An 18,459-nucleotide genomic window follows, 5' to 3' on the forward strand; every position below is an offset into this window, starting at 1 on the left:
TTCCCACTTCAGAACATGAACTAAAATTTAATCTGTGAATTCACAACCCTTTTCACATTAGCAAAGGAGATACTAGTTTATGCTAGAAATCTGCCTTTGACATTTAAGAGATCTATAAACATTTAGGATGCTTGGCAAGAATTAAAAACAGTGCTTAAAAGCTCACTACAGTCAATGTCAAATATTTTCACTGACTTGGCTGTTTTTTCATTAAAAGCTATGGGGAGAAGAGTTCAGGTTAGAAACAAGTGTCCTGAATGAACTGTATGGAATACAAAACATCTTTGGAATCCGATGGGTGACCTTTATTCAAGAACATAAAGCAGAACGCTTCACATATGGTTACAATTCACAAATCAGCCCTCAAGAGCTTAACCAACAGTGTAAGATTAAAATTTGCATGGTATTATGAACTGTAGTGAATTAGATTATAAAATACAAAATCTTATTTGTGATCTCCTCATCTTAATAAATTTTTCTAAACTGGAAAATCTAACAGATCTTCCTATCTCACCCACCTGTTTGTGGAGCAAAATATGTGATTTCAAATGTATTTTAATAGTTAGTCATTCAGTAGGTATGGTGATTCAAGAAGCATTTTTCATGGTTTATTGATTGATATCAATCAATAGGCATAAGGCATAAGGAATACCAAACACCTGCAAAAAAAAACCCTTACTGAAGAAGGTGTAAGATTGAAAGTAGGTTTTGTTTGGTTCAAAATAAGGCTCAACAATAACAAAAATTCTGCATATTGAAAAAAAAAAAAAAAAAAAGAGTAGGGTCTCTTTCAAGTCTCCAGAAACTCTGAGTAAAGCTTCGTGGTATTCCACTTCTGTAGCTCTCAAATCCAATGCTAGCACATACTCAAACCTCTTGCAGTCATCAGACATTTTCAAATCGTACACTGTTACAAGGAAACTTTTTAACAGCCCACATTTTAATTTCTATGCTTTTTATTTTTTCTCAGAAAATAATTCTGTCTTGTGATGTTACTTCGGGAAAGCTAATTCCTTTCTCTCTTCCTGAGAAATTTGAACTGAGAAATGCTGCAAATAGAGTTCTTAATCACAAAAAACTACTTTAGTCTCCACTACACCTTCTCATCCTTCACCCTGAAATGTGATTTTTGTGTGTCATGAACTTTTGCCTATTGTTTTCAGTATTTTTTGTTCTGGTTTGTTGTTTGTATTTGTACATTGTATTTTGCTAATGTGTTTTGGTTTGGGTCTTGTTGGTTTGGTTTTTTAAGGTCATTTCAGGTCTTTCATACGCAGGAAAAAAATGGGAAAAGTGATAGCTTTTTTGAAAACAGACAAAAAAGGTTGTTCTTACGAATTTGCTTTCTAACTAATACGAGGAGGTTCTTTTTCACTGCCTGCCATCAGATTTTCCATCAATAAAATGATAATAGTAGTCTCTACCTCCTTCCAAAAGTACTTCAGGGTATCGAAGTGATGATTGATGTGTTTTTAGTTATTATTGTCTGCCTTTGAAAGCACTGATAAAGTTTGTTTCCCAGCTTCACAATATAGGACCAAGTGCCATCAACAATACAGTTCTCCATGTCGGTTGGCCTGTGTCCAGTCGAGAAGAGTTTCTTCTTTACATTCTGCATATTCAGACTCATGGACCATTGCACTGTCAAACAAGCTCTCCTATTAATATAATGCAAATAAATGTAAGTCACCCTCTGTTATTTCCATCCCTGTCTACATATGCTTGCTTTTTCTCTGCCTACAACTTCACAATGGGATGGAGGTTTTAGGAAATTTTTCACAATGGCCCTGAGATCATTTTCATAGGTAAAAAGCAAAGTAGAGGCAGTCCAGAATGTGTCTAGTGTGGCAGCTGTGTTATGGGCTGTGTATAAACTCTTATCAGCAGAAGGTTATATGTTTGATTCAGTATTGCAGCATGAGAGTGCAGTAGTTGACTCTCTCTGCTGCCCGGCACACAGCTGGCTTCTCCACAGGTAACTAGGGCTAGTTCTGCAGGGCTGCTGCATGTCAGTCAGTCTCAGCATGTGTTGTGGCCATAGGGTAATTCCTTGCACCAAGTATAGGATGCATATATTTAATATCACATGCTATATTTTGTGGTGTGGTTATGTTCAACATAGTTTAAGACAGTATACTCTGTAAAGTTAGAGTCACTTTAGGAGCATATATATATTTTTACCTGTCTTAAAGTGTTCATGATTTTGATGTATCAAAGAACATTATTTGAATATCCTATAAAACAAACTAGCAACTGGAATTCCGCATCAAGGATATTCCAGAAATGAACGTTTTCATGTATTCCTACCTGATAAAGGGATTCATACAGACTGCAATTATTTTTATGCCTTAATCAATATTAACTTGTAAAATTTACAATCTTGTCAGCAACATGACAGGCTTTTTGTTTTTTCCTACTTGGAAATGGTTCTGTAATTATTTTAATCATACCAACAAAAGGGAAAAAAAAAATCCCCCACTAGTTTTTTCTTGGTACTCCTACATGTTGCTTGCTCTCCAAATTGTTTCTCCTTCCATGGATGCAGTTCTTCTTTTGAAACAGAGCTGCAGATGTCAGAGTTTGGAGGTGGCAGAACCAAGGGACAGTGTGGTCACAGCCTCCTCAGCATGGTGCTGATAGGCAGTGGGTCTCAAAGCTTATTTTAAGGTCTATGTTTGTGATGGCAGATCCTGCGAAAAGAAATGGGTTTGGCTCAAAGTCAGAAGATTTAGCAAAGCACAGCTCTCCTTATTATCCCATCAAAAACAAGGTATCCAGTTTATTAAGCATAACTGATTCCAGACACTTCTGGAATAAGCACCACTTCTCAAGTGTAACCAGTAGTCTGTTAAACATCTTGTGGGGAGAGCCGCATTCCAAATGCGAAAACTGCGCTACGTCTTCTGCTTACCAGGAGGGGCTGAGCTCAGTACAGTGCAGAGAAGTGGAGACAGCTTTCTAGCCAACAGGATTGGTCACCACTTCAGGAGCTACCTGACAAGTCTTTAGCTTACAGAGACAGAAATACACTATATCATCACAAGAATATAGGAAAATTAATGTATATCAAACACATTATGGCTAAATTTTTACATTTCCTCCAAGGAAGGCAGGGAAGAGTTAGGATTCTCTCTTTTCATTTAGTTTCACTGCAGGATGAAAATGGAAATGAGAGGAAACTCAAGATGTTTCCATTTTGTATGCAAAACACAACAAGTTTGGAAAAAATATTTTGTATGATCTTCTGCACCTCATTTCCACTTATTTTTCAGAAGCAGTGAGGAACAGGAAGCTAAGCTGCCCAATTTGTATTTGCAACCCTAAGAGCTCAAACCCATTGATCAGATCAGGAGCAGAGAGGTTTCAGCATCCTTCCCCCTGGCTACTGGATGTTGCTTTGAGTTTCACTTTAGAAGCTGAGATGGGAACATTACTGTCAGGAAGGAAGAGCCCATGGGTGGAATAGTGCCAAAGTTCTTAGTAACATTTGCAAGGCAATGTATTTTTTGATGATTTTTTTAGGTTTTTTTGAGTTTGGTTTTCCTCTCCTATTTGATAATGCTTACAACTGCTACCTAAACAAGAACAAATACTTGTGAGGCTTGTGTGAAATTTCTTGTAGAAATCATGGTCCATTTGTCTTAGCAGAAGATAGCTTCAGTCCATTACTGCAAGAATTAAACATTCTCTCCTTGTTATAGCTTTCAGAGCACTGAACAGCATGAATATGCAATTGATTTCAAATACTTCATGCTTGTGTACTGCTTCAGATGGGAAGAGGATACGGGGGTTTTGTATAAACATCAGCATGTCTGGCTCTCATTTCCAAATAAGGCTAAGGACATGACATGCCTGGCTCCTCTTGGATTTCAGAATCTTGCTCTCTTAGGGTGCTTGGGTGTTTCCCCTTAAAAATGACTTAGATTGTTCAGTTTCAATTAAAGCAGTATATCGCTTCCCATTGTTGAATGTATTGTCTTGTAGAAAGCTTTCCATCATGTTTCACTGTTTCATTCCCAAATATAAATTTTATTATTTTTTAATAATAATTTATTATTATAATTTTGGGGTTAAAAGTTTATGTGGATTTAGGAGAGAACTGGACAAATTTGCAAAAGAGAAGTCCAGTGAAGATTAATAAATGAACAGAAAGTTCATCCGCATCAGGAAGTCCCTGAGCTGGAAGCTGAAAGTTATTAGAAGAGGGTATCGCAAATGCATGCGTTGTTCCTTCTCTTCATCCACATCTGTTTGAAGGCAGGGCTGTTGAGAAGGGGCTCAGTGAGTTGGACCTTTGGCCTGATCCAGTATTTATGAGGTTTTTTTGCCTTGCTAATAGCAAGAAGTAGTTTTAGGCAGCCTGTGCCTGTAAATACCAGAGGGACACGCAGTGGTTTCTGACTACGATGGACTGTACAGACCATACAGAGTAAGGCCACCATATGGGTAAGGTGCACCATTGACAGGCTCTGACATCGTGCAGGCGCTGTGTCCCCCCCCATGCTGCAGAGCTCTTAGCAGTGTGTACCACTTCTGGTCTGGGGACACAAACAGTCCTCTCCCTGAACATTCCTGATGGAATTGCACATTGCAGCAGAAGATAGAAAAGGAGGGAGGCTAAACTGGGTTTTGAATGAGAAATTGAGGAACTGGAGATACCTGGAAATCTGCTCGAGGTGGCAAGGCTCACAGTACAGTTTTCCCAGTGGGGAAACCAAGAAAGGCCATTGTATTTAAAAAGGAGAATCCATTTTAAGTCAGATATGGTGTACAAAATATGTGCCGTATAGAATGGCTGTACAGAGTTATCCAGTTCTATGCTATTGGCTCAAGACTGTTAAAATGATCTCTTTAACCTGCTATCTTTTGCCTGATATCTTTAACCTGAATATTTAAACCTCTGGAGGAATTCTGCTTTTAAATTGTTGCAGGTGACATCTAAACTTTTCTTAGTCCCTCTGGGCTATTTTCAAGCCTTAGCTGTAAATAATTGACTACTGAAGATGCTGACACTCTATGATCTATTAAAAAAATAAGTAAATGTAAAAATGATCAGGTATTCAGATGGATCTACTTATGTATCAGTTGTCTCCGTATATTGAGGGCTTCTTCAAAGGCATGTCATTATATTGTGGGTTTCTTGTCATTGTTATAGAAGCCCAGATATCCTGGCGAAAGAATCCTGGAAAGAGAATTCCCACATGTTATCACATGGAGAGGCAGAGATTTACTAGCTACTCAACTGTTTCCTTATTGCAAAAGACGACATCAACCTAATAAAGCAAAAGGAAAAAAAAAGATTCTCATTTTTGCATAAGTGTTTTTTGTCAGTTAATAAATTACAGTATCTCTTACTTTGCAGGATGCTTCTCACTGAAGATCTCAGACAGTGTCAAAACTGTTCCCTCTTTGCCTTAGAATTTTATTCAAATATTCCAAACCCAGTGCAGCACAACATTAGTCTCTGGAAGGTTTTGTGGGATCATAGCTGTAGCTTCACTTCTGTGCTCCAATGTTTCCGATAATGGCTAACATTTTCTTTAGGAATTTAAGATATTTTGTGTTCAGAGGTTAAAGTTGAAGGGACTTTAAAGAAAGGCTGATAGAGTTGACTGAGTGATTTGGTGCTCTTCAGCCCGGAGAAGAGAAGGCTCCAGGGTGACCTTGTAGCAGCCTTCCTGAAGTACCTGAAGTGGGCCTACAAGAAAGCTGGGGAGGGACTTTTAATAAGGGCATGTAGCGACAGGATGAGGGGAAATGGCTTTAAACTGGAAGAGGGTAGATTTAGATTAATTATTAGAAAGAAATTCTTTACTGTTAGGGCAGTGAGACACTGGAACAGGTTGCCCGGTGGGGTTGTGGATGCCCCCTCACTGGAAGCAATCAAGGCCAGGCTGGAAGGGGGTTTGAGCAACCTGGTCTAGAGGGAGGTGTCCCTGCCTACAGCAGGGGTATTGGAATGAGATGACTTAAAGGTCTTTTCCAACCCAAACCATTCTAAATTCTAAAGATGGATCTGATGTAGCTGTTCCTAATCTGAGGCCTCCACTGAATAGTGTTGCTATGTTTAGGTGAGTTCATTTGAGATCTTATTATAAACTTCCGCCTATATTTTATTGTCATTCGACACAATCAGATTCTCATAAACTAGAATTTACCTTTCCCTCCATAGAGATTGAATTTCCAGTCATTCTGAGGCTTCTTGAAAGAAGCTTTAAATGCTCTGTGTATAGATTAAAGGCAAACTGGCAGCAACAAAACCGGCTTTTATTCAGACATCAAAAATCCATGGAGATAAAGTGGAATAGGATGCATTTTAATATGAGGTTAATAATGAACAAACTGTTGCATTATACAAAGTTGTTATAAAAAAGAAATCTTCAACAAGGATAACAATCTGTGCTGCTAGAATTCAAATTTACTTTCTTTCTTGTTACTTTCTGGTAATGCTGGTAAAATCATCATCTTGCAATAGGCAGATTCTGAGCTGAGTTAATGACCAGGTTTTGAATTTATCCCATCACAGAGAAGAGAACCAAGCCCCAGGAGTCTAAAAAAAATAAGTATGGAGTGAAAAAAACGTTATCTATTGTAATTCCTATAGCAAAGCAATATGTTGTTGTTATGCTACTGCTAATCATACTGAGTGAAGACAGTACGTTTTCACATCGGTGTTTTTAAACTGAAAAAACAATGTTAATCCACAATTGGAAACCTCTCAGAAGGGAACCAATCTGTTAGATTCATTGAATGGATATATCATTAATATTCACTTTTTTTTTTCTCTTTGTAGTTTGCTATTCCACAGGACAGTCCTGAACTTGCTACTTTTTTGTATAATTTCACAATTTCTCATTACATCAGGAGAAGGGAGGTGACTGTGGCAGAACCTTACAGGAGGAACTCTGCAAAAATACTGGTGAGCTAACTAAAATCTGTACACTGGGACTATATATGCAGTGCAATCTTGGTGGCTGACAGTTTGACTGCAGTTTGTTTACAGGCTCGCAAAAAGTACCTCATGCTTAAAATGAAAATTTTCATGTGAAGTAACAGCTCTGACATACAAATACTTTGGAGTATATTTGGCTCCGCCAGTAAGTACTTACATACACATGGAAAGATAAGATTCCTTCCCTTTCCAGCACCACAAGCAAGGCAGATGGGACAGCTCACCACATTTTTAACATTCCAACCAGCAGCTGATGTGCTTAAAACTATGAGCAAGAGCAAACTCTATCTCCCAGCTAGTCCAGGAAAATAGTCCTGATTGGTCCGGATTGAGTGTTTGTACACGACTGCATTTTCAGATGGGTTTTCTGTTTTTTCACTTCGGCATTCTGTGTCCAATCTCAAGGATACTTCAGCATTGTAGGCATCAGCTCTCTGTGCCTGGAGGCTATGTTCAAAGTTGGTGACCTCGAGGTCAGTCATGGGATTCATGCAGTCAGTGCTTTCCTTTTACTCTAATGAACCTCAGGCAGAGTTTCTTTCATGCTGTGCAGCATCTTATTAAGCTGTTTACTGCAACCTCCCATTTGGATTCCTTGACATCACCAGAATTAGGTAGGAAGAAAAGAACCTCATAGATGTAGGTGTTCTGGAGTAATAGAATAATTACACTGCTTCTGAAAGTTGATTTGGCAATTTTTATAACAGGAAAAAGAACATGAAAGTAATGAACACCATAATGTAATTAAGAACAAAAATCACCGATGAACCCATTTGAAGCAATAATCACTGCTGATGGATGCCTGTGTAATTCTTTCATCAACCTAATGCCCTGGGAAGCATCTGATTCCGCTGAGGCTGAAGGAAAAAATGCCTGAGCTTTCAGACATACTAGTCAATACCACAGAACACTTAATCCATTCTTCAGTAATACCTTAATTATCAGTTATCTTCCTCAGTGATCAAGCTCATATGCTACCAACATAGAAATTACTGCAGCAACTGTGAATGGTTAACCAACATTGTAAGTATGCACTGTGTCTGCACCTTATTACTCATTTTAAAATACGAGGCAGAGATTTTTCAGCTGCTTGATACAGGCAGAGAGTACACAGGAATATAAAACTGGCACATGTGATGAGCAGTTCTCCAGTACAATGTGCTTTTGATAATCACAGGCTGGAATGGGATTGGGTACAGTGCCTACCAATGAATATATAGCAGGGCTTTTTCAGGATAGACATAGAAAAGTAAGCAAACGTATCATTTGTTCTCTTAGAAACTGGTCCCAATTCCAACTACCTTCAGCACTGACTACTAAAGATCCAAAAACATATATTTTTTAAAATTTTGAATCATTGAAGGTATTTATGGAAAGTGAATGTTGTTACTGAAAATGTCTGATTGGCCAAAGGCAATTTTTTGTTCAAAACTTTGTATTTCTTCAGAAGCTGTTATTTTAATTTTCATTAAAGCATTTTCACAGAAATGAAAAATGTTCTGAGAACTTCTTATGGTTTTTATACAATTTGTTAAACATTAGGTTACTCTTCCATTAGTTTTACTGTTACAGCGTTCTGAAAAATCACTATGGAAATTAGAAATATGTGTTCCGGCCCTAGAATGTCAGCCAAAAGTAGGGTTTTTGCATACTAATAATTTATTTTGTTAATATGTTGTTTTGGCCACTATGATTAATGAATACAGCTCTCCTCCTTCCTGCAAGATAAATAAATCTGGATGGAGGATGTTTAAATATGAACAGCCAAAGAAACAGACACTCTGAAATCATCATTAAAAAAAAAAAAAATTAATACTTGCATGCTCCAGTTTCATTTTCAGGCAGATTTAGAGAACAGTGAGTAAGTACTTAGCTTCTACTTAACTTGTAGTAAGGTAGAATTTGTGGGGTAAGCTGTCCATAAAGATACAGGATTCCTTAAAGATGTTTTCAAATAAAATTACATCTGCCATCATCTCAGTGTCTGAAGTATGGACTCTGGTAGTGCAGCCATTCTTCCTCCCCAAGGGGGACATACTTGTGAGAAATAACCTTTGCCATCAAGGTCACGAGATTTCCTATCAGGAGTTTTGATAAAGCATCCATAAGAAAAGGAGTTTCTGCTTTGTTATAAAAATATGAATCAGATAAAACCATAGCCTTCCTCTGGAAATTAAATCAAAACTTTTCAGGTAAAACTCATTTGTATATGTACAGCAATACATTTTTTTTCAAACCCTCACACTTTTAATCGTCTTTCAGCAAGATCTGCCTTCCTTTATACCCCAAACAACTCCATCATTTCTGTGGTTTCCCATGGAACTCTGCTCATTCCCTTCAGTGGCTTCCAGTCAGCTTTTGACAATTTTTTGGTGACATTCTTCTGGCAGACTTTATTAGAGTATATGGTTTTGAGTTACTCGACTTGACTTTTGCCTTCATTTCTGTGTATAAGCCAGAATCACTAGTCATCAGCAATGTTTCATGGGCCACAAGTTTTAAATAGAGCAACTAATGAATCTTAGCAAACATTCTGGCTGCTATAATGTAAATATGAGTAAGAAAACTGGAAGAGTTGGAAGAGGGAAAAGATTTAGGAACATAAATGTAGACTTCAGACAAAAAGGACAGAAAAAATACACGTTGAAATGACAAAATGATCAACAGAGGCAAAACACATGCTTCAAAGGATTGATGAGTACCTGGACACTTTAATAGTACTTCAGACTAGTTTGGTGAAAGCTATTACTTTTGCTTCCATTACTACAGTAATTAATTGTATTCACTGATGGCACAAACACAGTCTCCCTCTTGGTTTATATTCTCGGCTCATGACATATCTCTTTTATATTAGATTACATCACTGGTTTCAGACTGCTTAACTCTTAAAGGAAAAGTCCATTTGTTTTGATAATTTAGCGCATTTGAAAGTGATTTGATTCATCTTTAAAACAAAAGTATGACTTCCCTTTATTTTATACACAGAACTGTACAAATGTGAAGTGTATCCTAATTTCCTGCAATGTGGGACAGCTGGAAAGAGGGAAGAGCGCAGCGCTGAAAATCAGGTCCCGGCTATGGGCTGAAACTTTCCTGCAGGTAATGCAAACAGAAAACTTTCTATACACACAGATCCCTGCGTCTTTTATTTGATCAGATATTTAGGAATATAAACTATGAAATGCAAATCCTTGTGAGTTTGACTACCTTTGAAGGCAACATCTGGCTAGTTCCTGTTCAGGTCACACGCATGCTGCTTATTTTCCCTTCACCCACTATCAGTCCCTCTCAAACTCATCTCCTGGATCTTCCCTGAAAATTCTAAGATGCTTTTTAAGCATTTTTCCTGTTTTTCTTTCTGCTCTCCTGGACTGGCCCAAATCAATTATCTCTTAGGTCTCTTTGGGGTGCTCTGCATTCTTCACATCTTTCCAGATGAAAGACATCTCTAGGAGCCACACTGTAGATGGTGTACACTGTGTCCAGTTTACAAATAAATTTTTATTCATTGTCTGTTAAACTAGGGAAGAGAAAAATGTATTAAGTTCATGTCATAGAATCATACAATGGTTTAGGTTGGAAAGGACCTTAAAGATCATCTACTTTCATCTCCCATATGACATATAATATTTAAGTAGAGACTACCTGTGACTTACCACTAAAAAGGTGGGGCAGTGCAAACCATGAAAAGAATGAACTTCTCCTTCCAAATTTTTCCAACTCCAACTACACCTGCTTTCAGAATTGTTTTTATGCTGTGTAAGGCAGAGGGAATGCGCTGTGAGCTGTGAACTCATAGCTGGCCACATGACTTTAGTACAATGTGGTTGTCGTGGACTTGTCTTTTTACAGTAGTGTTTTCCAAAAGGTCCTTCAGAGGGAATCCTCTCTATGCTATTGAAAAGATAAAGTTACTATGTCTTGTTTTTGAAAATAAAAAAATCCCATGATATATATCGCAATCTGAAATGTGAAACTTTCCAGATATACATTGCTGTAGTGCTTCTCTGAAGGTTTGTTTTTCTTAGAGATAATACCTTTAAGCACTGTGCTAAGAGAATGATAAGAATATCAGCACTCTGGGTTTGGGTGAGTTTCTTTAGCACTGGACAATACACTGAGAAATTTTTACTTCAGTTTGCTGTTGCTAGGAAATAACAGCAGATTCTATCGTAATGGAACTGGTAGATTATCGCCTTCCTTCTTCAAGCAATTTAGAATCCTGGTCTTTCTATCCGGAGTGCAGTAGCCTTCCTGTGTTCCCTGCAGCGGTGGGAGAAGAACGGTTTATCCCCACAGTGCCTCTTACCCTAGCAGAAGAACAGAGAATGCTCAGCTTATCACAGGAGTTTGAGCTCTTCACACCTTTGAAGTTAATTTTTCCTTTTCTGCAAATGTGAAGGTAGATAAATTCTTCCTCATTTAACTTGCTTCCCTGGAGAAACAAGAGAGCGAGTGGGCCCTTTGCACACTGGCTAGCCCCTGTTAAATTTATTTAAAAGCTTAGTCCAACTACTTCACTGTCCCTATCTCACAGAGACAGCCAGAGAGGTAGAGATTATCCTTGGCTAGAACTGTTTATGATAATTTTGATTACTGCTGTGTCCAAGCAATATTACAAGTGTACCTTCTTCATCTTACACAGATGAAGCTTAACTTCCTATGAGAGCTACAGTACTAGGAGCTGGACCTGCCTCATTCAGGATATAATCAAGTCTTTCTGTTCATCATTCTTCAGGTGAAATCTAAGTAAATGTGTAAGGGCCAAAGCTTTGTCTTGTTAAAAACCAGACATGTAAATGAAACCCCTTGCACAGATCCTAGACCCCAGTTTTCTAGGCCATTTACAGCTATTTCAGCGGGAATTAGTCTCCTGAGTGTTCTGAGTCCAATTTTGTATGTAGCAGGAAATAACTATAAGAGATTAAACAAATGTAATGAGAAACAGAGAGGGGTTCTCTATGTTTTTCATTGTGACAGAAGATGTGTAACGTTAGAAGAAGCTAGCTACAATAGACACAAAGTCTCCTTTTCTTAGTATCTCCTAATGGCCAGAATATTTTTCTAGAATATAAGATGAAGAGTTTATATTTAAAAAGCTTGGAATATGAGCTTTTTCTGGACGATAAGCCTAACTTTGTCTCAGACAGAGGATAACTGCATGAAATTTAGTGCTGTGGTTATTACAGGAGCAGTGAGACTCATCTTACTTCATTTTAGTAATCTGAAAGTTATATGCCAGAGCTGCTGTTCTAACTCAACAGGGACAGGGGCAAGAAAGAAAAGCATCTGCAGAGGATGTTTTATCAAGCTGATTCAGAACACCCTTCTCTACTCTCTTGATCTGAGTGGTGGAGAAGGGTCACAGCTGTGCTTTGGGACACCGTTGTCTGCAAACACAGAGGCAGTGCCAGTGAGGATACTATGATCCCTTTAGCGTCTTCTCCCTTAATAAAGCCTGCTTGCTATGACTGTATCTCCCTCCACATAGTGAGCTTGAGGCAGAGGTGGATCCCCATCCCCCTGGGAATGAGCCCACCTCTAAGCTTCGTGGGTGCTGAGGCCCCATGACACACACCCATACAGGTACATCTTTTGGTGCTGCACTGTCCTTGCATACCCTTGCTATCAAACAAGTTATGGTTTGTTTGGGTTTTTTATTGGGCTGTGAAGATTTTACATTTTATCTATATCCTCAGGAAGCATTGCTGTTTCCTTCAGATAGTAGCTTACAGGCCTTATAAAGGCCCAGAAAACTCCACTTATAGCAACAGGATTTTTTTTCCGTATAAAAACCAGCAGTCCCCTGAGAACTGTTGCATCCTCCCACTGATGTCTAAAAAGCTGCCAGAATAACATGACCCCTGCTTCACATGCAAACATATATATTAAGAAGAGAGAGAGGGTAAACAGTGTGATGGGATCCGGTTGCTTTCCTCCCACTCACTTCAAAACAGTTCCCTTTTTCAAAGCCCTTTTTAAAATTAACACTTAGGCAGCCATCGCCATAAAAGAAGATAGAACACGATTAGTTTCCTAAAAAGGGCATTCTTTTCTGTTAGTAAGCCTGTAAATTTTTAGCTCCCAAAGTTATTCCAGAAGGAAAATAAGGTACACCTCAGAAAACTGCTGCTGTGAGCATGTCTGAAATCTGCAGATTCAAATTGAGGATTAAGATACGGACAAAATAGTCAGGATGTGGTGGTTCCAAACCAGGACTCAGTGACCCCACACTAATGCTTTTGTGCAGAAGCTCAGAGGAGAAGTTGCTCTCTCCCCAGCAACATCCCAAATGCTTTTGTACATGCACTTAATGTACAACATTTTCATGTGCCAAAGAAGGCAGCATGGTGGTGACATGTAGCATTCCACAACTGTGTTATAATCCAGGTGAATATATGATGATCTGTAGAAGAAATGTTGTGCTCATTAAAGCTGAGCACAAACTGTCAATATTCATTTTCTCCTCGTAGACACGCTAATGTCTCCTTATAGGCACGCTATTGCAAACCTGGTAGGAATTTGAAGTGACTGATTAAAGCTCAGCTGAAATAATTTGTGTTTCTCATTGAAGCTCTGTGAATGAGCCTGTATATTTTGTTGTCACAAAAGATCCATCATGCACTGAGTGACTCCTTCCTGTTCCATTTAGATTATTTGGCAACAGCTGACCCCTTTGCCTCTTGACAGTTGTAATCTCTCACCCTAAAGCCCAAACTCCCATAACAAATAGCTGCTAAATGACATGCTACGAGTAGACATGTTTGAGTAAATAAAGCAGCCCAAATTTCCCAAGCAGCCAACAAAGATAGAGACAGACATTGTGTGAAGGCCAAGAAGAATCACAGACTTTTTTTGGATTAACTTCAAAGCCTGGCTATAAATGTGAACCCTCCAGTAAGGCTGACTTTTGGATCCACATTTGCTGATCTAGCAAATAGTGACCTGATTCATGCAATAGAGGAAACAACCTTACATGGCCGCATTATGTTGTGTGCTGTTAGGGCACTATGATGTCCCCATTTGTCTAATTGTGGCATTCCTGACTCATCAGAAGGAGATCCAAGGGGATCCTGTGCAGTATTCTTCGAACAGAAAGATGGCAGCCACTGTGTAAGCTGGTGCTCCCTTAGAATACCAAACCGTGCTTTGGCTTCTCTGTAAAACACTTGTCTTTTCACTGTTCCTGAACACACACGGCTCCCATTTCTTTTTAGAGGCCTAAATATGGAAGTATGGGCTTCACATAATAAAGGCAATGAGTGCAGCAACACCCACATTGTTAAATGCCTGGCCTCAGACTGGAATCCAAAACCTGGGCTCTGTGTTGAGCATACAGAGACAGTGGGGCACCTCCGAAAGACAAAACTGTCCTGCACTAACCAGCACTAACCTGAAGGCTCTCCTTTCTCTGTAGGGTAGGCACCCAAATCAGCATTAAGCTGCACTCTTTCTACCCTCTCAGAATGCAGGATCCAAAAATCACTCACAAAATTATATACTTGCAGCATTACCTGAAAGACTTAAGGAGGACTTTGTTTATTCAGAGTTCAGTGGCAAGATTTAGAGATGGCAATCTAGTGTTTGGACAATTCATGATTGGAAAATATGAATTCAATCCCCTCCTTAGCTCAAGAAGCCCCGCATCTCATCCTTATAGGAAGAGGATGTCCCCTTCTGCTCAAGCTGTACCTGTACAAGGGAATCCAGTGGTCTGGAAGGGCATAGGAAATGAGAAAGAGCCTTGGTAAGGCCTTGACATTTGGGGCCTTCAGCTAGAAGTCCTCCCAGTATTCTCATTTGCTTTGCCTTCACTGCCCAGCACCTGGAGCTATCATCACTGTTAGAGTGCATGCTCTAATTATGTACACTTCCTTGATGAGAAATTTTGTTGAGAATCTCCAGATTTTACTACTGGTGAACTCAGAAGCTCTTCTTAGTGTGGTAGAATTCCTCTATGCCAGTCAGTATTTTTCAGTCAAGGAGTCGATGTAACTACGCAATGCAGATGACAGTGCAGTGGGGCCACACCGACTGTCCTGGGTGTAGCACATGTGATGTTTGCAGAGGGCTGGAAATCAGAGCAGAGGTGAACTGATGGAGGTGGTCTGTCTCTAGTTGCCATAGACAGGCCATGGCTATATATAGAAGTTTAAGTAGATTAGTTTAATTCAGACTGAGGACTAAAAGCCATAAATTTGATGTGCTGCCCTTCAGGACACATGCAATAATAATAAAAGGAGGAAGTTGTCAGAGAAATCTGCCTTTATGTCAAACAATTGTTATTTGAGAAAACAAAATAAGTAAAAAAGAAAACTGTGTGTGGCCAAAAATACCATATTATGCTGGATTTGGTTGTTTATTTTGAGTGAAGGCTAGGAAGACAGACTTTGGCATTGGGCTGAGCCAGCTGGATGTTCTTTTGGGTGTGGGCTAGTTTTGTTTTCATTCATTGTTATTCAAAATAATGTCAAAATGTTAACAAGAGCAGAACATAAGAATCTTGCTAGATGTGCTAGGGTATATGTTAGGTTAAGTTTATGGAAAAATAAACATCAAACTGATAACCATTAAAATCACTTTAAAGTGATCTGAAATCACAAGAAGTAGCTGCCTGTATTATAATTTAAACTAATCCGTTTAAATGATATTGTTGTCATTTAAAAGATATATTATGTCAAGTGTAAGGAATTAAGGGTAGAGATGAGGAAGTGTTGATTTTCAAAGGCGTATTATCTTTGTTCAAAAGCATGGGCTTGCCATTTTAGTACAAACTGCACTTCTTCACCATGCACACAGTAATAGATGCATTTTTTTTTAACTGCTAGAAGAACAAATAGTTGCATGACCTCTACTCTCAGCATTTATGTAAGCTACTCCTTATTGGCAGTTGTTCAGGTTTTTGGAGGTATGGGTCACAGAAAGCAAACTAATGAATTCCCAAAGCATACATTTAAAAGGTAACACCATATTGCTTATTGTCTCCTCTCTAAAATGTGGCAGACTGTGGTGGACACAGAGGGAAACAAGTATTAATCAAGAGGGCCAATATTATTGCAGTGGCACTGAACTTTGTCTGCAGGAGATAGCAGCTCCTGGAGGAAAATTCCACCGCAACATGCAACTTGCTGTAGAGATAGCGTCTGCTCTTCATGTAAGGCAGCTTCACTAGGCTGCATCTAACCATAAAACAGTATTTCAGAGAAGATGAACAGCGCTCCACAGAGGCAGTGGAACAAAGTTATTCTGGGGAGTCTCTCTGGCAGTTAAACTCTTCAAACTTGCAGAAAAGCAATCAGCTGTCAGACTTCTTCACGCTGCTACCAGTTCTATTCCTCCTGCTCTCAGTCTAGCTACCCTTGGTCTGGATCCACCCCCTGCATGTCAATCTGCCCTCTTGACTAAGATGCCCCAGTGTGCCCTAAAGATGTTTTTGAGAGACTTCAGGACTTTGCCTGATCTTCCTGCAGAAAATGCCAGCGTTCCACCAGAGCCTGGAGAACTCTCTTCAGAGTTGTCCAAGTGTTTCCAGCACTCCCTACATTATTTCTGTTCATCTGAATAGTGCCTAGGGAAATACTTCTGTGAATATTTATTGGGAATGCTTTCCTTCATTTCTGGCTGCTCTTTGTGTCTTACAACTATTAAAGAAAACAAGGGCTTCAGTTGAAACTATTTGTAAAACAGAAGCATGTGGAAAGAGGGAAGTGTTAGCAAATACACCAGCAGGGATCTGCCACCCAGGCAGCACAGGGAATGGCTGTGTTCCACCACCTAGCCAGGGTCTGGACAAACAGCTGTCTCAGCAATGCGCACAGGGGCAGGCTCAGTGTTTGGCCACCATGGGAACTTCAGAAGGCAGACGTAGCCAGGGCTGGGCTCCCCTCCGCTGGTCATTAGGCACTGACATCCTTTAAGACCAAATTCCTTCTTTCCTTTTCTCTGAGCCATAATGAAGTCCTCAGCTGAATTGCAAACCACAAATCCTGCTCCTTCCAGTAAACACTGAATATTTAAATATACGCTGTTTAAAAAATTATATGCTAAAATTATGTGCTAAATTATATGCATAAAGAAATGCTGTTTCTCACAAATGACTAGAGAATTATGAACATGACTGTAAGCAAGACAGTTGCCTGTCTCCAAGGTGCTGGTACAAGTAAAATCCTATTCCCAATTGATGCTGACCATGGTCATTGTTTTAAAGCTCTTTGCCGCAAGCACAGAATTCTGCAAACACAGGAAAATTCTCTTTCATATTCCCCATTCCTATAAAGCAATGGAGATGTGCAACATTTCCAAGAGCCTAATGATGGGTTGAGAACACTTGATAGAAGTGGGCACAACCCTCAGTTGTTAACCCCAGCCAAGTAGTAATCCACAGAAAGTATCCTCTTATGCCTCTAATGTTCTTATTGCTGATATAAGCAGAAAATGAAATAAGCCATGTATAGTCAGTGAAAGGATTTGTTTTTCTATGGGTTCTGCCTTTCTTTATATGATATTTCAAGAGTTAATGCCTTCACTGTACCTTAGCCAGTCTGTCTGCCTAATGTATGCTTCTTTAATACTCTAATATTTCCTGCCCTCTCCACTACAGATTATTTTTGTAAATCACATAAATCATAGCCAGAATCCTGCTTAATATGAATTGCTTAGAACTGAAAACATGAGGCTTTTTTCAGGCAAAGGGAGTTCTGAATTTGCGAATGCAAATTATTGTACAGCTACAGAAACGTGCTGGGGTTTCATGAAAAGAGTCCAATGCTTGAAATCTATTATAAAAGTTGAAGAATGCCTTGAGTCTGAAAACAAAAAATAAGTAATGTGGTAAAGAAAACATTTTTCTGAAGACCATCTCATAGGCATTAAGCACCATGAAAGTTTATAATAGTTTTTTATTTGCTAAGTCTAATATGTCAGTTTATTTTTTATTTCAAATATTGATGATAGAAAATGTAGTTTCTTCATTAGATGCCATCTGTATTAATGAGCCAGTGTGACTGCTCCTATGTAGTCTCTTAAGGCAGTTTTCTTCCTGTTGCTCATTCCTAATATAAGCCCAAAGGAGAGGTTGAATGTTCTGATAATATATGTTGGCTGCTCTCAACATTTTGAAAGAACAAAATTAAGATATAGCCAAATGAATTCTGGAAGGTAATAAATATGCTGGCTTAATATCACTAATAAACACTAGTCACACTTGAAGAGAAGGTTTGTTGTCTAAAAACAAAACAGAAGGAACAAGACAAATACCAGAACTACAGCCCTGGACCTCAGGAGAACAGACTTCAGCCTTTTCAGGGATCTGCTTGGTAGAACTGCTTGGGGGATGATCCTGGAGAAAAGAGTGCTCCAGGAGAGTGAGTTTATTCTCAGGAATTACCTCCTTCAAGCTCACAGCCAGTCTATCGTAACATGCAAGAAGTCAAGCAAAGGTAGCAGGAGCTCTGCATGGATGAACAAGGAGTCCCTGTTAGACATAAAAAGGAAACGTGCAAGATGTG

General features: G+C 39.0%; 1 protein-coding gene across 1 annotated transcript in view; it reads left to right on the forward strand.

The window, feature by feature from the left end:
* ITGA8 (integrin subunit alpha 8) overlaps positions 1–18,459 on the forward strand; it is a 101,094-nt gene that overhangs the window by 69,231 nt on the left and 13,404 nt on the right. The window contains exons 25-27 of the mRNA XM_021388378.1: positions 1,523–1,681; positions 6,794–6,919; positions 9,938–10,051. Coding sequence (XP_021244053.1) covers positions 1,523–1,681; positions 6,794–6,919; positions 9,938–10,051 — 399 coding nt within the window. The remainder of the gene's footprint in view (positions 1–1,522; positions 1,682–6,793; positions 6,920–9,937; positions 10,052–18,459) is intronic.

The sequence above is a fragment of the Numida meleagris genome, chromosome 2, assembly GCF_002078875.1.
Source record: "Numida meleagris isolate 19003 breed g44 Domestic line chromosome 2, NumMel1.0, whole genome shotgun sequence".
Classification (NCBI taxonomy): domain Eukaryota; kingdom Metazoa; phylum Chordata; class Aves; order Galliformes; family Numididae; genus Numida; species Numida meleagris.